At 41.5% G+C, this 20,579-nt stretch overlaps 1 protein-coding gene across 5 annotated transcripts in view; it reads right to left on the bottom strand.

Moving 5' to 3' along the window:
* The window catches only part of TTC7A (tetratricopeptide repeat domain 7A), a 163,581-nt gene that overhangs the window by 142,819 nt on the left and 183 nt on the right, over window positions 1-20,579 (bottom strand). For 2 of the 5 annotated variants that reach the window (XM_090135177.1, XM_031594530.2), the window contains exons 1-5: window positions 20,275-20,554; window positions 19,512-19,675; window positions 17,809-17,977; window positions 1,836-1,966; window positions 51-172 (exon numbers count right to left, since the gene is read on the bottom strand). In XM_090135177.1, the coding sequence (XP_089991303.1) occupies window positions 51-172; window positions 1,836-1,966; window positions 17,809-17,977; window positions 19,512-19,675; window positions 20,275-20,437 (749 nt within the window). In that variant the 5' untranslated portion in view covers window positions 20,438-20,554. Of the gene's footprint in view, window positions 1-50; window positions 173-1,835; window positions 1,967-17,048; window positions 17,106-17,808; window positions 17,978-19,511; window positions 19,676-20,274; window positions 20,555-20,579 lie in introns of those variants that run through there. The other 3 variants (XM_031594524.2, XM_090135176.1, XM_031594538.2) reach the window with 3 other exon arrangements.

Here is a 20,579-nt window from a genome sequence, read left to right as displayed (position 1 = left end):
AAATACACAGTATTTTTTATCTATTTCTACTAACATCTGCATCCACCTACCCCTTTTTTAAATGAGTCACATAGGCACTCTGTAGAGCTGCTTCCAGGAAGTAGGACAGTTCGAACTCAGAGTATGTTGTGTTGCTGCCCTTCATATTCCTTGAATGTGTGTTGTTTAAAGTCTGTGAAGAAAGAGATCAGTGGGATTACAGACACCTCTTTGAACTAGTCACTTCCCCACAAGATACCAAAAATAAAATGTTAGCTTCTGTCATCAGATTCCTCTTCGGGTTACTTGAAAACCTACCTTCATGAACTATTCCAAAAACCTTCCAAAGACAACTTTAAAATAAACTCTACAGTGACTTCTGTGAAATATTCTTTGTGCAATGTGAGCTTTGAAACATCAGCATCTGCCACTTTCCAATCTAATAAAATAGAAGGCTACATATCAATACTAAGGGCTTCAGAAGTACTACTCTGACCAACAGAGCCAGCATCTTGCATAGAAATAGAAACACAATATTTAAGTGGGGATACCTAGCTTAACATGACAAATATTTGTAAGAGTTAGTAACCAAAAGGAGTCTTGATGGCAGAATCTTAGCATTTCCTCTTTGAGTCTTATCAAACCCTTCTTGCTTTGGCTTCCTTAGAAGCTCTATCTTCCAGATCAGCTAACAAACAGCTTTCACAGCTGGAAACTGCACTGTGTATACTCTCCAAAGTAGTATTTTACTTCCAGGAATGAAAAGGATCTATGGATTCTGAGTGAATCAGGAATCCACAATCCTTCTGGGTCTAGATTATGAACAAATTATCATTCAAACTTTTTCCCTTCTTAGTGGACACAAGTTCTCAGTGAAAACATTTCCAGTGCCCAGCACTGCAGGAAGTGGTCCTCCTGCAAGGAAAAGGCAACAGTTCATTTTAAATAAAAAGGTAATTTAGCTTTTTCTTGCAAAGAAACAGACCAAACAGCTTGGTAGCTGGCTACTTAATGGATTTTTGTGTGTACTGTAAGCTTATTTTTCTTGTTTTAACGCAACTGAAAACAAAACCAGCAGCCTTGCTGCTGAGAGGAGGATAAATATCTGGTCAGAAGGTCTAAGGCTGTAAAGTACAGAATAATAGATAATGTCCATTGCCTCACTGCTGCTCATGTCAAGCATAGTGTGTGACAGAGGACAGCGTGTGAAAACTTATGGTGTGTCCCTGTTAAATGCTGTTAGGCAAAGTTACAGATATAGAGATACCTAAGCATGTACCCAGCAAGGAACTGGCATGTACTACGGCTCAGTACAGACCTCAGTACTCATCTTACTCAGCATCCTTAGCCAACATCAGGCTGAGCAGTTACTTGCTACTGATCCAGGTTCCTCCCCTTTCACCTGGAAATGGCAAAGCCAAAAGGTAACTTCTAGCTTGTTAGGGATCTCAATATCCAGTACTGTGTATCATTTACATGGCAGATACGTAAAATGTCTAGGGCTCCTTCATGGTAGCACTTGCTCCATAAAGTCTGTAATCCTTCTTAGTAAGAGCTAAACTTGAGATAAGGACTTGAGCATATCAAGTATTCAGTACTTTACCGCAGGCAAAACTGGTTTCTACATGTCATTTTCAAAAGAAACTGGCAGAGACCAGACAAACAGCTGTTTTGCAACTGCTTATACTGAAAAATTCAGCCTGCAGAAATGCTAAGACACCTGGCTCCTTCAGACTTGTTCTCATTCTCTTTATTATCTATAATTGCTTGACGTTTTCACCACCACTCTGCAGCCAAAATTCCTGGATGTTCTACTCAAGTCATCAGGTAACAAACACCCTGAGCACATTTCTTACCTTTTCAAGCTCCTGAAGGTACACTTGAGCAATGACACATGCAGTTTCAAAGCAAGTCATGACTTCTTCCTCCCTTTCGCACAGGCGAGCACGTGAGGCAATTGAGTTGGTTGAGCGTTCCAGAGACAGACCTGTAAAATAGCAACACCTTTTTTAACTGGAGTCCACTGACAGCAACACAGCCATGTTATACTTCTATTTACTGTCTGACAGCTAAGTTTTTCCATATGTAGATTTCCCCATAGTTTTAGTGGCTTTTAGGAAAAAATCCCGAGAAAATAAAATTCTTACACATGCAAGGCATTTTTGTCATGCTGCTCTAACGTGGTACCACTGCATGCTTCTACAGCACCTTCCGAACATTTTATGAAGGACATACAAATCCTTTGTCAGGGAAGAGCAAGCAGAGAAATTATGGCCTATATTTCCAAAGATGGCTATAGATTTTGGGTGATTCAATGTAAGTGCTATTTCAGAAACAGCAATGGATGTGAGAATTTCTAAGCATCCACTATTCCAAGTGAAGCTTTCAATAGCAGCAGTTTTGAGGAAGAAACTCGGAGAAAGACACCAACACAGAACTGGAATATCTGAAGCCTTTTGTGGAAAATCTAAGCACTCACAAATTGCACATGGACACACAGAGAGTTCTTGGAAAAGCACAAGAAAACTACAAAGTCACCCTCTATTCCAAAGAGAAGGAAAAAAAAAAAAACACACTTGTTTTTTGTACCATGGAAACATTATCATCAGCTCCTTTAACAATCATACAGCACATAAATAGAGACCCATAGCTACTGTCCCTACACAAAAATCCCTTACAATCCAGTCCTTGCCTAGCCTCCCACCTAAATCCCTTTGGAGAGGCTATATATATGCAGACTAAATTCATTCTGATCTATATAGGTTCTTATCCCCCACAGCACTGTTTGGAAACCTGGGTCTGTTACACCAAACAACTGCATAGATGCCCAGTAGTCAACAGAGGTTGCAAATCATTTAGTATGCATTTTCCAGAAAATTTTATATATATAACAACTCTCCAATACTAATGAAAAACCTGTAAGATGTAACACAAAATCCTAGCCTTCCTGCACAGGTCTGAAGGATGAGCTGTTTGGACAGGCTCTCCAGGGAAGCAATGAGGATCACCACAGCATATGCCAAAAGAATTTGCCCCGTGTGAAGAGCTGCAGCTCAAACCATGAACCACACCTTTCTTGTACATAATTCTAGGCACCCAGCAGAGCTCACTTTAGGACTCCATGGCAAACCACTATGAGATGGCAAAGGGGAGCCAGGCTACTCCATGATGAACAATGTGGTAGAAGCACTCATTCTAGAGGAGTCTGAGACTCTTAGACGTTCTTAGTTTTGTTTATTTTCACATTCAAAGTTTCTATTTTGTCCCCTTGGTAACTGTGCTAGGAGTTTCCCTGTCTCAAGCTCTGCCTTTTAGGCAGACATGAGCAGTTACTTCAGTGGAAGAAGCAGCCCCACAAAGAATCATAGAATCGCTCAGATTGGTTAAGACCTTAAAGATCATCGAGTCCAACCATGACCCAACCATACTACCCTAACTAACAGTCCTCCGCTAAATCATGTCCCTGAGCACAACATCCAAATGGTTTTTAAACACATCCAGGGATGGTGACTCAGCCACCTCCCTGGGGAGCCTATTCCAGAGCTTCACAACCCTTTCAATAAAAAGTTTTTCCTGATATCCAACCTAAACTTACCCTGGTGCAACTTGAGGCCATTTCCCCTCATCCTGTCACCAGTAACCAGTGAGAAGAGATCAGCCCTGCTCTTGCTGTGAACATTTCTCAGATATTGGAAGAGAGCAATAAGATCAGCTTTCTTTTCCCCAGACTAAACAGCCCCAGTTCCTTCAGTCTCTCCTCATAGGACATATTCTCCAAGCCCTTCACAAGCCTTGTTGCCCTTCTTTGGACCTGCTCCAGCACCTCAATGTCCTTTCAGGGGGTGGGTCCCCACTGCCCTGTCCCAGATCAAAGATCCATAGCACATCCCTCCAAGACCCACCAAGGAGAAGCACATGCTAATATCCTGCACCCTTGAAAATCCTGGGGACAATTATCTTGCTGCTTATCACTAACAACCATTCTGTGTTGTCTCCTTTCTACTGACATCCATCTTGCATAGGAGAAATCCAACAGATTTTGTCCTCCAATCCACTTTTGAAGCCTCTGGCTTTATGTCAAGATTTTTTCCCTGCCCCTTCAAAGTTTCTCTTCACTCTGTTTCTATGTACTGAGAGGGAAAAAAGGATGTTAACTCAATACTCAAGAGAAAACATCCAGTGGTAAAGCTACATCAACTTACAAATATTACTCTCAGATCTGACTCAATTCACCTCTGAATTTCGAGCCATCCACCTTAACCAAAAATAAAACCAACTAAGTGTTGCATTTCAGAGTCACCACTCTGATCAGGATGCTGCAAGAGCCACCCGAGCACCGTCTGTGTGGGGGCGGCTATCGTGGGAGATGTCACACACAGAACAGGCTGACAAAAACCATTTACATACAGGCTGCCGCACACTGCAAGGAGCTGCTATCTTTAAGCTCTGATGTGGGGGAGGAAAGCAAGCAGCCTTTGTCAGCACCAAGTGACAACAAACATACCCATCCGCACAGCCACAAAAACAGAGGTGGAACAAAACAAAGATGGGGATACCAACATTTCCATAAAGAATTCTTGCTGCAGTAACCACGGAGCAACGTATTACATACTGAAAGGAGACAGTGTGCTACACTGCACACATTTTTCCACTTGCAAAGGGCAAGAAGGAATGACCCACATGATGTGAAATTAGTCACAGCGCTTCCTGCTCATACTGTATGTGCTGACCTGATGCTATCAGAGTGTAAGATTTTCTGCAGAATCTGAACCAGATTCACCACAGAAATACAAGAAGAAAAAGCAGAGCAGGCAGGCAGCAAATGCGGCAGACAAAAATGAAGGACAAAACAAATTTCCTACTCTGCAGCCATCCGTTCAGCTCTCACAGTGCAAAGTCCCAAGAATTACAGATTTGCTTGAGGTGCAGCTGTGTGTAGATAGCACTGTTTAAATACCCACCAGCCCCGACAGCACAAAATCCACTAACTCTTCTCCATTCCAGTTATCAGCAAAGAAAATCCTTTGCAGAATTCCATGCATTTTTAATTCAACTCAATTCTCCAAAAGACACAGAAGACCACTAAGTGTGTGGTACGTGTCACACTGGACTTAGCAAAGCATAGCTCCTGCTGAGATTGAATTAACTTATGGGCAAAGCACAAAGCTACATGCTTTCTGGATAGCTGGTTAAGGAATTTCTTTAAAACCAGTTACTTTAAGACAACACCAATTTATAACTCACCTATGCCACGATTTTTCTCATACAAATCAGATGCCCAGATTTAAATAAACAAACATACACAAATACATATTACAAAAACATTTTACATACAGAAGATACCATTTTCTAATGGATTTGCCTCAAGTTAAAGAAAGATCTTCCATAAAAAAATAAACTCCATCTACCTACTACAGAGGCAGCAGCTTTCTATGTATAGAAGCACTACTTTTCTTTCCTGAATAAAAGAAAGGCTTCCATCCACTTCCTTTATTTCCCCAAAAAATCATCTCTGGCTCCTTCTCTGTCTAATTTTTACTTGTTCTTCTGCCATTCTAAAGCTAATTTGCATTTATGCCAGAAAAGAAACACACCATAAGGCATATAAGAGTTGTCACAGAGTGAAGAAATTCCTTCCTAGAGTTGAAATGCACTGCTTTCATTCATGAAAACCTGAGTGGGGACATCTTAGGAAGGTTTATTTCCAGCTTCATCTCATCCAGTTCTTCCCAAGGAAGAAAACACGTCACGTGGTTCCAATGCTCTGAAGTGATGCTATTAAAAGAACTGGAAAACACATGTGCAAACAGACATAAGGGCTTATTCTCAGCAACAGAGATCACAGCAAAATTCAGGTTGGATGGGGCCCTGGGAGGTTTACAGTTCAACTTGCTGCTTGAAGAACGGTCAGCACAGCCTCATCAGGGCTTTACCCAGGCACGTCTTTAAGCCTCTGTGAATAGACGGAGACTGCACAGCTGCTAGGGAGAAGAGCAGGCTAAGGTATCTTGCTTCTTCCAATTCATAAACTAGTTCCTCACATAGCAGCATTACTCCTACTAACTAGGAGGGATATATCAGTCTACTCAGAGTTCTCATCATTTTCATTCTAACGCAGGCTTCTATGTGGCTTGGTATTATGTCTGTGTCAAGCACATTGATAGGAACTCAAAAAAGAGCTTAGGGTGGACTTACAACTCTGCCAAAAGCATCAGTTCCAGCCTGTAACTCAAGGCATACCTGTGCTCACAGCCGCACAGACAGGCTACCCTGGCCAGAAGCCAGTGAGCTGCTAAGCTGAGGACACGCAATGGTGTTACTACAGGAACATAAATAATTTGTCCCAAGTAAGCCAGGGTGTGAACCACAGCACAGCAGCTGCACACCCTCAGTCCCACAGCCCTTCCAGCACAGGATGTCTTCTGCTGGGCACCTGCAGCCACTTCAGCACAGTTCTAGCAAGTCAGCCCACACCAAAACAAGACCAGTCCTGAAACACATACACACACATGAACTAAAGTTCAGAGGTGCGCTAAACACTTTTTCAAAGACAGCAGAATTAAAAGGCACGACCAAACCCTTGTAGAATTGGTATTATGGCCATCCTGCCCCACTCTGCCAGCCAAGCGGCCAACTTCAGAGCACAGCTCTCAACCAAGCAATCACATTATGGTGTCTTGGAAAGCAAAAAGCCCAAACTTCCACAAGACAAAGAAGCTGTCTGGACTGGCTTGACATAAGCAAGACCCAGTGTTTCATATTATTTCTGCCACAACTGACAGCAGCTTAAATAATTCACACCAGGGGTCTCGACACTCATCCTCCCAGCAACTGACCTATCAGTTTAATTGCATCTTATTGCAATGCAAACAGAAGTGGAGCAAGAAAGGCCTAGAAGCCCTGGATTTTAAATACGTCCATTCATTTATATTGCATTTTGTGAAAGGGAAGAAGGAGGAAAGAGGTTTTGTTTTGCAAGAATCCTGCACAAGCTTCTTGTGCTATTGCTTCAAATTACTGCCACACAAAAGCCTTGCATCTTACAGCGAGTGCAGAAAACTCCAGTGACCTCAGCTGAAACCCTCCGAAGACCTTTTCATCCTCAGCATGGAAAATGAAACAGGGAAATTGCCTCTGCAAGGCTGCTTAGCTGCACCAAAGCAGAATTCAACACCTACTTTCAGACATCCAACTTTTAGATGCAATAACCTAATCCTAACACTGTTACGCTCATTATGCAAAGGAGAACATTATCTGCTTAGACTTGCACCTACAGCTCTAGCTGATCTCTAAAACCAGGAAAACTTCCTGATTGAGCACACGTGTAGCCAGGGGGTGGCAAGCACCGCTCTGAGAAGCCACCTCAGTCACCTCCCCCTGACCGGTTCCACATCGGCTCTGCACACCTCCCTGCAACACAGAAGTCAGCCACCTCAATCCAAGGACATCTGTTTTCCTGAGCATGCAGGTTGCTTGCTGCACGCCTGCAGGCTGGTTGCTCTACAGCTTCGCAGCAGATCTTTGAACCTGGACTTTAAACGACAACAAAGCAGTCTCCATCTTTTTGATCACACATCCTTATTCTACTGAGCAAGCATTTCCAATAAGTACATTTATAAATAATATACAGACTTCTAAACTAATATAATGTGCATGCTATAAAACCTACTAAAATATAATTTGAAGAATGAGATAAAGAAAAATTAAAAATGCTTTTCAATTTCATTAACAGTAAAAAATATTTTTTGTGTCATTAGAAAAACAGGAATTATATTTTTTAGAGAGAGCCATGTGATGGATTGTGGTTCTGAGCTTTTTTTGGCAAAAAAATCTTTGGTTTACACTGATACAGTGATTGAAAGGTCCAGTTCTTGGGTTTAATTTCATACTCAGTTTTAATGGCTGCCATAGCTGACAAAGGCATACAGACCCAAAGGGAAGTAGTGCACCATAGGCTGCACCGACTAAACTTCTTTCAATTTTAAATTCACCTCTATATATTTAGACATATAGATAGATATATTTAGATATAGATATATATATTTAGATATTAATATACTAAGTATTTAGTATATTTCCCTCTTCCTGTTATCTGTTGGTCATAAACAACGTTAACAACAAATGGGTTCAAAACCCACAAAAGTCATTATTTGGACAATTTTTAAATGGACTAGAAATTTATGTACAGGTAAGAGTTTATGTAGGTAGCATATTGAGCAACTACAACAAAAAATAACAATCAGATAACAATCGAAACATATGCTGTAAAAACAGTTTCAGTAGCTTCCTCATCATTAAAACATCATCTCTACCTTGAATGGACAGACAAAATATGGTGGGTTTTTGCTTTTTCTAAACACCTGCTAGGCAGCACACTACTGACAGCCATCTGTCATCACAGAAAAGGTGAGCAAATTTGGAGCGCTCATCTTTTTGTTAAACATTTTTAAGTTCAACAGCTCTTTTAAGCACTTTGCCACAAGAAAACCGGCAAGCTTGTGTGTGAAAGATGCTTCTGCTCACTTTCCTCTGCATCACAAAGTACTGTAATAATTCTACTGTTCAAAGGTTTTGTGTTGTTTCGTGTTTACAGAACTACCAAACTGATAACACCCTGGATCACTCTGTGCACTTCTTGGTTTCTCTTCTCTCTACAAAATCTTACCTACAACCAATAACAAATTTCTTGTGATGCCACTTCTGCAGCCTTACACTAGAAACCACCACTTTTTCATTAATTGCAAAGCAGTGGCTCCGAAAGTTGTTACACCTGCATGCTTTTTTCAGAAACTTTGTTTTTATTAAGGAAATCATTCACGCCTTACAGTATATTCTCCAGTGTTTTTCTTTCAGTGGTTTGTTTGTAACACTTCTTCCTTCAAATCCCAAGCAAAGTATTTATTTGCTAACAAAGGAATACATTTTAGCTTGTGACCACATTGTCTTTCATGTATCATTTCAGCCATTTACCACAGCAGGAAGAACAAGTGCTCCCACAACAGTATGCGGTTTGACTTTTTTGCTATTGAGAAAGAAACCCCAAAAGAAGCTACTAAAAATTTATTGCGAGATTCAGTTAAGTTTTTTAATTACTGAATTGAATGTTGCTGGACTTCAAACATCACTGGTGTGACCTAATTACAAAGGTAAAAGCAAGGACTGCAGAATGTGACTAATGAAAGGCTCATGCTAAGAGAAGTGTCAGCTCCACCATTTTCTTATTGCTCACTTCTGTGTGCATTATCAGCAATCCACATCATCTTGATGGAAATCTCCAAGGTACAAAGGCTGCTCCAAAACTAATGCCTCTATTATATGATGCCCGTGACATCAGAGGCAGGTGTTAGTAATAGGCAGTAGAGATTGAACATTCCTGCCAGTGTTCCACTACATGTTGTTGCTGTATGTCAGATGGCAGCAGAAGGGCAGTCTCATGCAATTGCATCTGACATGGAAGTACAGATGAAGCAAAGGTGTCTCTGAATTCCTCCAGGCAGAAAAACGGCACTCACTGCCATTCATCAAAACTTGCTGAAGCTTTATGGAGACTAAACAGGAAATGTGAGCACACTGCTTAAATGCGCCACTCACTGCCTCAATGATGCCATCATAGCAGCTGTGAAACACTGGATCACCTTCATGGGTGCAGATTTCCATAGACTCTTGTTTATTGCTGGAAAAATGAGTATCTAATAGTGGCAACTACACTGAAAAATAGCACTTTGCAGCTGAGAATTTGCTGTAGCAGGCAGTGCTACTGTGCCCTATGTATCTGTTCCAGTTTCCACAAAAACAAAAGGCATTACTTTCAGAGCAACCTACGTATTTTCTTTCTGAATCCCAATGGAGCATTCGTACGTCCCTGGTTTGTACCAGAATACCTCCATTCTATGATACATCCAACTGCAGTGAAGGAGATAGCACTGCTGGACAACAGCAAACAAGTGAGAGGAGCATTCTCTCACAACTTGCTGAATTGGTCAACATTATCCACATACTTTCACAGATGAAGAATTACATTTGTCTCTAGTCTAAATACAGCAGGCAGAAGTGGAGAAGTAGAAAAGCCAAGTGGATGGGGCACAACAGAGAGTGGTTGAACTAATGATCTAGCATTGGGATGTACTGTTTGGGCTGTCACTGCATCACTGCCAGGTAGCGGCACCAGTGAGAAAGTTCTTGTGTAAAACTGCAGTCACTGAACCAGAATACACTTCAGTATGTTCCTGGGGGTGTTCAAGGCTAAGTTGGATGGGGCCTTAGGTAGCCTGGTCTAGTATTAAATGGGGAGGTTGGTGGCCCCACCTATTGCAGGGGCGTTGGAGACTCAGGATCCTTGAGGTCCCTTCCAACCCAGGCCATTCTGTGATTCTGCAACTTACTTTTGGAGCAGAAGAGAAAAAAAAAGGGATTACAACTTAACAAAGCACCTGCATCTACAAAACAGAGCTTTTGCCTATCAGACAGCTACCCTGATGTCAGCACAAATAAACTACATGCTCCCTGTCTAGTTGACATAATTGTAGGCAGTAGCACTTTGAAGCATACATGAGGTACAGAACAAAGTCTCTTTCTCTGATGTGCATCAGCATTTAAAATAGACAGTTTTTGTTAAGCAAAAGTGCAAACAAGTTCCGCATACAAAATGCCTTATTCTCAGTTAGGCAGTTCTCAGTGTCAGACTGCACCACACGTTCTTGCATTAGCCAGCAATGCCATCTGCAAGGCTGGCAGGTTCCAGAGCAGTGAATGGGGGTCCCAGCTAAGTCAGAACATGTTCAGGTAACAGTCCTCCTGGTCTGAACTGGATTAGAGTAGAAAATGTTGAGAATCCCTCAAGTAAAAGCCTACAGTAAGCAGGCCATGCTGACAATTGTGCCATATTGATATAGAAATGAATTGGTCTAAGTAGGGAGGGAATTCACCTCAGGATTTTCCCTACCCTTTACAGCCTATCACCCATTTTTGCTCTATGGGTACATTACAGCAAGATGCTCCCCAGTCAGCCAGAAGCAGCAATGCAGGCAGGATGTACATAAGGTGAGAGGCAGTGGTGGAAGGACAGAGGAAGAGCTGGATTCTCCCTTTGTACCAGAACTGTAAGTCTTCCTTACAGTCATAGGGCTACTAAACAGTAATGCAGGAATGGATCATCTTTATCTTGACACAGGCAATTACAACATGCTTTTACTTTCCCTTATTACTGCCCAGAAAGGACAAGGAAAATGATTTATCTGAACATGGAAAAGTGTCATCACCCTTCCAGTAATCCTCTTCTACATTTGTCTCACTTGTCAAGACAAGTCATATCCTTACACAGCAAAAAAGAGTGTATGTAGGAATCTCAGGCACTACAGAAAAGTTTTTCTTGGACAACTTGAACTCTTATGATCAGACAATGGAACGATACCAAGCACAAAAATACACATAGTCATAAGGATAGATGTGGTGGTGGTAGGGTTTTTTGTCAAACAGTCAGAATAGCATTCTAAATGCTAGTCTGGGAAAGGAGAATGCGACTTGCAAGCTCTTATGTCCTCAGAAAAAAGGGCAAACTGAGAAAGTAGACAATTAGCCTGCAATGTTTGTAAACTGTTACCTGGACGAAACATGTTTCTAGCAAGAAGAAATTGGAAGTGTGATTTCACTTTGAAAGGAGGATAACAAAATAGACATGCTAGCAGTTTTGCAGAGTCATAATCTAACATAATAATCTAAACTCAATTTATCTGCACTTGCAAGTGTTTAAACTGCTGGTTCTTGAAATTACTTCAGTCACTGTTCCATCACACTCAATAGTTGGGTATTGCCATCTCATTCAACAAAGACCAAGTACATAGAAATGCCACACCACTGGAAATTCAGGTTTTGGAAGGACTCTCCTTAGAAGTATGACTGTTTGAGTTAAGCCCATAATATGCACTATTTAATTATTTGAACAAAATTTATCTTTGCAACATGCGGTGGGCAGCATTAAGTAAAAAAAGAAAACAAACTGAAGTTAGAATTTGATGAAGTGCTGAAATTAGTCTTGAAAATAAAGGCTCTCTTCCATGAAGCAAAGGAAAAAAAGCAACACAACCCCCTTCTCTCTTTCTTCCTTTTATCTCACTCCATTTGTTTAATCTAATGAACAGCTTTTCAAAGCTGAAGAATCAATACAGCTTTGATTAAATAAAACCAGGTGGGAAAGCTTACTTTCCACTTTTAATCTATGTATTAAAAAAAAAAAATGCACTCATCACCAAAAGTCTACCACTTCTAACTCTATACAAGCATTGAGTTAAAACTCTGTTTCAAGTGAAATTCATTTAACTGAAAATATTTTCTTAATCAAACTATTTAATGAGCAAGAAAAGTAGATTTATCATTACTTAGCTTTGCAATAAAGACATTTTTAAATGAACATTTTATTGTAGTTTCCAAACAAATACAGCTGAATACAAGTTTCACCTAGAGAATTAGTCATGCTGTAGAAAACAGTATTAAAAAAATAATGATACGCAAATGTAAAGGACTTCCCTGAAGCATACGAACAAATAGGTGAAGTACCTTCTGATTAGGTAGAAAGAAAAATAATGATAATACCACAGCTATGTTTAGCAGATGCAAACTCGTATTTTTAATAGCTTCTCAAGCCAACAAGAAATACTGCAAGAATTAGATGAAGAAACAAAGAGGAAGTTTAAAATAGATGATTAAAAAAAAATGAGGCACAAACTAGTCCATCTAAAAATCATGCTAAAGCCAAGTGCATAGTTTTCAAATTACCTGACTAAAAGTTCTATCTTTCTTTTTATTATTTCTTAAAAGATTTGTTTCTCCACCATTTTCCATCCACAGCACTACTATGACCTGCAAGCAATCACTTCCAGTTTTACAGATCCAAGATTGAGATTTTACATGGAGAGAGAGCAGAAAAATATCCTTTCAAGCAACACTGACCTCACCTTGGAAGTTTTAAAAGACACAACCTTACAAGAAACATGAAAATGTGAGACAAGTCCCAAATACGACTAAACAAACACAGAACTCTGAAAACCCATAGAGCTGATCTAAACCCAGAATCCTGGATGGATTTTTAAATTCCGGAAAAGCCCTCCCATGCTGGACTCAGAGCTCTGCTACATCAGTCTAATTCACAGCTCTTGGGAAAGCTCCAAAGAACAGTGGCTGGCTTGAAGCATCTGCATAGCTCAGTCTAGAAGCATTGGTATCGTGACCTTATGGTTCTTCAGAAGTGTCACATTACTGCTCTTGAAACACCTTCAAATGACTAAAGTAGGGTATAGGACAAAATACAGAATGTTCCAAGCCACGGGACTAAAAGAAATTCTTACACATGTGATTTGTGGTTGACTTGTAACAAAATACAAACTCCCCAAGGTTTCTCACAGTCACAACATTTAATGATCTCTTCCACATGTTTTTTTCTGAGATTCAAAAACGCTGAGCTCCATATTGAAACTTTTTGAAACAACGGGGCTCCTTTCTAAGGTTTTCAAATACCTCAAGCCTTTAGAAATCAACATAGTAGAGATTCACCTCAGCATTCCTTAGCCTCCCCCACAGCTTCCTTCCAGCCGCCACTGAACCAGGCCTTCACTCCATCGGCATCAGGCACCAACTGAGGAGGCCATGAGTCAGCTCAGCACTGCCAGCTTCTGACTGTACGGACATTCAGACCTGATCTCCCACACTGAGCTGAAATTAGCAGTAAGGACACAAAAATTACTGAAGGATGGACAGAGGGAGACAAAGATGTAGTGGGACCGTTAAAGCCCTACTTCCCAGGAAAGCAGCTACAAACCATTTGCATTCTTATTTCACCACTGATTTGCATGCAGAGATTCAGATAGGAAGTCCATTGGTGGCCTGGCAGCAGATCTGCTGGATGCGAGGAGCTCCTCCCTATGGAGTGACTCACCCCACAGCAGCTCTGGCACTGCACATTCCCATCAGAAGTGCCGTAGAAGTCTAAAGAACGGCCAGTCATGACAGAGCCCAGGGCCCATGCCAATTAATATGCCAATTAAGTTCTCCCCACGCCTTTATGACTCAGGTTGGCAATGGGCTGCAAGAAAGGCTGGGCACCATGCAGCTCCCAAACAAAAGAGGCTTCAGACCTCTCAGTGCACCACCTCCCTGCACTCACACCAAGTATTTAGGCAACAAAAGAGGAGAGAGCACATTTCCATTGGGACTAATCCAAAAAGCATTTAAAAAGAACAAAAAACCAGCACAAGTACGCAATTCACATTACATCTTTTTCGTATTTTTAAATATATACGCAAAACCTACTCTAGAATAGCTTAAAATGGCTCTGACACTACATTAAATGATTGAGTCAACAGACAAGTTAGCCATAGGAGATCTTTTTCCTACTTCCTTTTTTCAGTTTTGCCACTGACTCACAGCATGACAGAAAGCAACTTACTTCAGTTCTCCACAACTCCAACTTCCTATCTGTTCAACCAGCTTAATGAACTTCACTCATCTACATAAAATTTATTTCAATGACACTCACTGTAAAAAGTGAAATAGCAGAAGCAGCAATATCATCAGGCAAGAAATTACTCTATTCACATTTCTGCAGAGATCAGTGATATGACCTAGGGAATGAAAACCTCCAAACACAAAAATATAGGAACGTATAACCCTCAGACAACTACAAAAACTAATTTATTTAGACACAGCTATTCCACAAATAGGGATTTTAGGTGAACTTAAGTCCTGACTAGAGATACACTTTACTTTGAAAAGGGTTAGGTTGTGACCAATTCTACCATAGTAGAGAGATCCATCCACTGGGAGCAGACAGGGATCACTGCAGAGTTTCTGCAGCAAGTGCTGCCAGAGGGAAGGCAAGCCAACGGACTTACATTCACATGTGCAGTTTTGTAGTTCTGCCTGCATGTCTCAAATGGGCAACACAAGTAACAAAGCCACAGTGCATCCCAAAAGAATAAGCAGCAATAGACAAGCAAGTTTTATTACTCAATATGGTTTCTCGTAACTGCTTGCATCAGCAATTACCTGCCATACTGTGAACCAAGTAGAGGTTTTAAGGTGGAATTAACCTCACTGAAGATGAGGAGGAAAGAGAGAGACACGTACAGTCCCACCACCCATTAACTCACAACAGAGGTTAACAGTCATTGTTAAGAATCAAACTGTTGTTAGTGCTCCACTCAGAGCCCACAGGACTATGACGCGCTACTCCTCGCCCATCAGTGCAGGGATTTGGGAACAGGAGAAGCAGAAGCCATCAGCTTAGATACTGAAAGAATCTTAACTTCTGATATTTATCTTGTAATTTGTCAGTAGCTCAAATCCTAGTACTCATAAACAATTTCAGGATTTCATGCGTGAACTCATTTTGGGTGGAAGCCAACAGAGCAAGGCAAGCAAGAAAATTTTTCCTGCTCTTCAACTTCTACAGCTCAATTAGTAGGGCAATTTGTATCTCTTCTTACCATAACATCAACCTACCACCTGCTACCACTCAGATTTAGCTCACCATTCAGCCTTCAGTATTATGGAATTCAAAAGGTGCTCTAAGAAAGCAACCTCAGTTTTACTGTCTCATGTTTCATTTCTATCCCATACTGGATTTGCACAGATCTTCTTTCTCACTGTGTTTTAGTTTGTCTCCAACATTACAATGGAGAAGTATGAATGCCTCTGATTTGACTTTTTTCTTGTGACCCTTCCTGCACTATCCTTGAGAACAGTACTACGTACACAAAAAACAAGATGGTTTCATGTTTATATTAAGTACTAACAAGCCCTGGTGTGTTATTGGGTGAACATGGGTATTCTGGCCCCTTCCTCCCATTATGAAAGATCAGAATGAAAAAATTAAGCAGGGAATTGAAGTTCCTGAAATAAAGAGAAAATAAAGATAGGATTCTGGCTTTTTTGGATTGTTGCATTAATGATCCCTGCAGAAATTTTATCAGTGATGCTCAAGAGTGACTTTAGAGAAGGTTTCAGCTTGTATAAGCTAACAGTAATTCAACCAAAGGCATTATGGATCAACAGAATTTCTACACAAACACCAAATAAAAAAAAAAAAAAGGAAATCAAAAGAGTCCTTATACTAACATTTAAGTAAATTTTAAGTAGTTCAAATTCATGTTCTGCTACTCGTCCTGCAGCTGTAGCTTGGGCAGACACATTTTGAAAAAAAAAAATTTAAATCCACACTGCTGTTGTCACAGTTTCCTGTGCAAGTTTCTAACACCTGCTTCTGTAAAACTGGTATGTCAATCACATCAAAAACAGAAACTATGATCCTAGGAGTGAGCATTTTCTTCAAAGCTAGCTGGGCAAGCTCCATTCTGCTGGACTTTTTGGTCAAAAGCTTTGGTAGAATATCAAGTGACTTACTATATACCCATGATATTCTGGCTAATCTGGAAGTAATCATTATGGAGAATAAATGCTGTGAAACAGGACTGCAAAGAGATAACTTTGCAATAGTGGGAGCACCTTATGGTTTATAAACACACACAGGTGCAAGAAAATATTTGTATTCCACACTAAGCTGTTGAAAAAAAATTAAAGCCTGATCCTCTGAGCTAAACACTACCACCTTCTGCATCTTCATAAGGCAGTGTGGTCATCATCTACCACAGAAGTCTTCCAGGAGCAATGTCATTTTGTCAGCATTTACACATACCTTGTTATATTCTCATCCCACCAAAGACCTTATCCAATACCCAGAAAGGCTGAGTGTTTTTTTGAGACTGACTAGTGATACAAACAGAAAACCCTACAATAAATGGACTAGTAGTCACTCACTCTTCTGTACCATGCAAGCATTAGTACAAGTTACAGATAAATTAGTCCTACTCCACAAAAGCTTATTAACAAAGCAGATTCAACCAGTGCCACAGCAAACATAACCAAAGCAAGCAAGGCAGCAAAAACAGGTTTAAAAAAAAAAAACACCAAAAAAGGAGAATGAATGTGTGAGTTCATGGAACACCCAAATTATTATCAGCAATACTAGCAGCCCAGTCAAATAGCATGTTGGGTTGATTTGGCATCACTCTTTTACATACCAGTTGAAGGTATCTGATCATCACAGAGTTCTCATTCACCTAATTAGCTGGTGGACATGCTGAAAAGAGTAGAAAGCAGTAGATAGGTAGCAGTACTTGAGCAACATTTATAAAGAAACTGAAAGCAAATGAAGGAGAAGGCTACTGATCTTCCCCCCACCCCAAATCAATAACCAACTAGAGCCTTCCTTTCACCCACTCAAAACTGAAATACACTTTCACTATCAGAGGCAGTTTTGATTAAGATCTCTCAGTGCAACATTCATAGAAATAAAAAGGGAAGGAGACTCCTCTTCATACAATAGGTCTGACACCGTGTGATATACATTGCAAAAACATGATTTGATTTGAAAGCACATACTGCATTAGTCCAGAGTTTAAAACTTGGTAACAATGTCCTCATTTATTTCCACAGAAACCATTAACATTTACAAGTGGATGAACTTTAAAAGAAAACATAGGCCCCAATTAAGCTGAATGGTTGATTTAGATTTTCCCAAAAACACAAGCATAGGTGTGTTGCTGATTCACAGCCAATAGTTACTACACTATTTCCAATGTCAAGCTTTTCTTTGCAAGTTAGCCAGTTTTAAAAACCATGGACTAAGACTCCATCCATAATGCCTTTAAAATTAAACTACACAGACCACAGCCAGTAGGATTTTCTAAAGGTACAGCACCGCCCTAATTCTATTCCAATCTTGGAAATGTAATTTCAACCTCAACAGCACACTTCAAATACACACACGTGATCCTTTACCTTTAATAACAAAGGCTTCAGCCACCAGACGCAGCATGTACAAAGGTTCGTCTTTTGTTGAGAGGTCATCAATTCCTGCTTTTGCATACATGCTGATGGCATCTCTGTAGGATCCCTCTACATAATGAAGCTTTCCAAGGATCAGCATAGTTTCTGTCATATACTTCGGCTGAAAAGGAAGTGGGGGAAAGAAAAGAATGAATACATGGTAAAATACCAGGTAGCACAAATGAGGCATTTGAGAACAAACTGAGCAAATTAAGAATGCTTTATTCTTAACTTTCTCAACTACACAGGTTGGAATAAGAAGGATTTAAGCATCTAGTGATTTTTGGGATAAGCTTGTGAGAGAAGCAAACCACAAAGGTCAAGGAACTACTCTGAAGTAGCTGATCCTATTCTATTCATTCACCAGCCTCTGCTAATACATAAAAGCTTACCAGTGTCAGAACGAGCCACGTACACATAAATCCCCTGCATTGAAACTAGGGAGAAAGTGTTGTTTAGTCAACTACTATCTTCTCTTCCATACCTTTAATTAAAGAGCAGGAAAGCTCCCAAACTTTCTCAAGGTAGAAAAAAAGAAGGCATCTACCATTTTTAAGATTTGACTGGTTTCCTAAGGATTGAAAATATCCATACAAACTGATGAAGAAAAAAATAATCTCAGTAAAATACTAATGTTCAGACCCTTCTTGTGCTTCAGAAAGCATGAAGCGATTCCTAACTCTTTGCCTCCTTTTTTCAATGCACTCAATCAACACAGGCCCAATCTCAAATCAGTAGCTAAGTCATCACTAAGAAAGACACAGTAATTGCAATTCCTGAAGCCAAACCTAACACTAAGACCTGAGACAATTCAGTGGTTCCATCCATTACTGGAGTTGAATTATAGAGCTGGATGCATTACGCTTCTTCCCCTATCCTTCTATTTTCTAATTACACTGACTTTCAAGAAGTTAATGAGGAATACCCCTGGGAAAAAAAAACACTGAGCATGTGTGCCACAGCAAGCAACCCAAGTATAACACACTCTTCCAGGATAACTAACCCATAGGTTTCAGAACTAAAAGTAATACAAGTCTAGAACTTCAGACTGTTGTAATTCATAGACTTCTTAAGCTATTTTTACAACAGTGTGTCCAAGGATGCCAGCAATCATTAATCTTGAAACTCTCCTAAAGCTCTGCAGCTTAGCTTATGTGCAGCTACAAACCATGTACCCAGATCACGAATTAAATCTGAGGCATAACTTCACCTATCTTCTCTGGCAGAGGCTGAGAGAAATGCCAGGCTGTAATCCTGGACCTGCACTACTTCAGACACCCAGCAGCTGCTCACAGCAGGTCTCACATCCATCAGGAGCTGCACATGTTCCCTCAGCCCGTGAGCAGCAGAAGGTGCAGCAGACAGGCTAAGCCAGCAACACTGTTCTGTGGCCACGTCCCAACACTGCAGAGAGCTCTACCTATTTCTCATCAAAAATAAACAGTATATATTTGCAGCACATCATTTGTTTGGATTCACTACATCCAACAGAAGACACTGCAAAGGGGCACTGAATTACCAGTACATCAGTAATACATATAAATACAACATGGTACACAGAGGGACATGATAAGGCAATGTCCTTCCTATCAGGCTAACAAGTGCATGAGAAAAGTACCAGATTAACAGGAATTACGATGACAGAGCCCACTCACTCGCAGTTTTCCTCTGATTAAGACATTGGTCAGATGCTGCTTAGCCTCACTCAGTTTCGGCTCATTCTTCTCTGTCAGCGGAACAGAGTCCTTCAGTTTGGCAAAGTTTTCCTTCAAGCATTCTTCCAGTAAAGCTTCTGCAAGCAGCATACTCCCATAGTCCTCTGAAAGCACACATCAATCAACAAGAAACATCACTAAAAGCTGATCATTCAAGAACGCTATTATTATAATACAACTAGCGTTAAGTTAGCAATTAAATAGCGTTAAAGAATACAGCACCTTCAAGGGACAGAAATAGTAACCCCTAGAGACAGGGAGAAATAGTTGGGGGGAGGGGGAAAGAAGTTGCAGTAACTTTGAGCTACTGGAAACCTTATGACACTTCCTTTTAACTTGCGGATCTCTCCCCGATAGGATCCTACAGCTCTGACAGCACAGTTCATTCTCGTGCTAGAGTGACACGGCTGCGAACCAACAGGTAACGCTTTCAGAGCGACCAAACCGCTGTTATGCTTAAGGGAACGAGTGAAGGTCCCAGCTCCACGCGGCTCAGCCTCGCTCCTCAGCGGTTCTCACACCGCCAGGCGAGGCGCAGCCCGCGCTTCAGCTCGGACAGGATCCTCAGAGGACGGCCGGTTCGGAGCCCTGAGCCGGGGGGCTTCAGCACAGCGCGCCGCCGGGCCAGGCACAGCGCCCCGCGCACGGAGCGCCCCCGAGCCCCACGCAGCAGGGCTCCGACCCGCCGAGCGCGGAAGCTTACCCGTTTCCTCCGTGCCCCCCGCCGCTACTTTCCGCCGGGTGCGTGCCGGCGGCAGCAGCTGTTGCTGCACCAGGAGCCGGAGCTGCCCCCAGTGCCCCTCCGCCCGGCACCGCTCAATCTCCCCCTCCAGCTTCACGTGAGACAGCGGGCCCTTAGCCGCCATCTTAACGCGCGCCCGCCCCGCCCGGCGGCAGCCCCCGGCCTGCACGAAGCCGCCCAGAGGCGGCGGGGCGGGACGGGGCGGGGGCAGCACGCGTCCCCTGGCGCCGTCGGGCAGGCAAGAAGACGCGAGGCAGGGCCCGCCT

Source organism: Phasianus colchicus, chromosome 2, assembly GCF_987193195.1.
Source record: "Phasianus colchicus chromosome 2, bPhaCol1.hap1.1, whole genome shotgun sequence".
Classification (NCBI taxonomy): domain Eukaryota; kingdom Metazoa; phylum Chordata; class Aves; order Galliformes; family Phasianidae; genus Phasianus; species Phasianus colchicus.
Note: the sequence above shows the minus strand (reverse complement) of the source record. Positions and strands in the feature narration are given on the sequence as shown.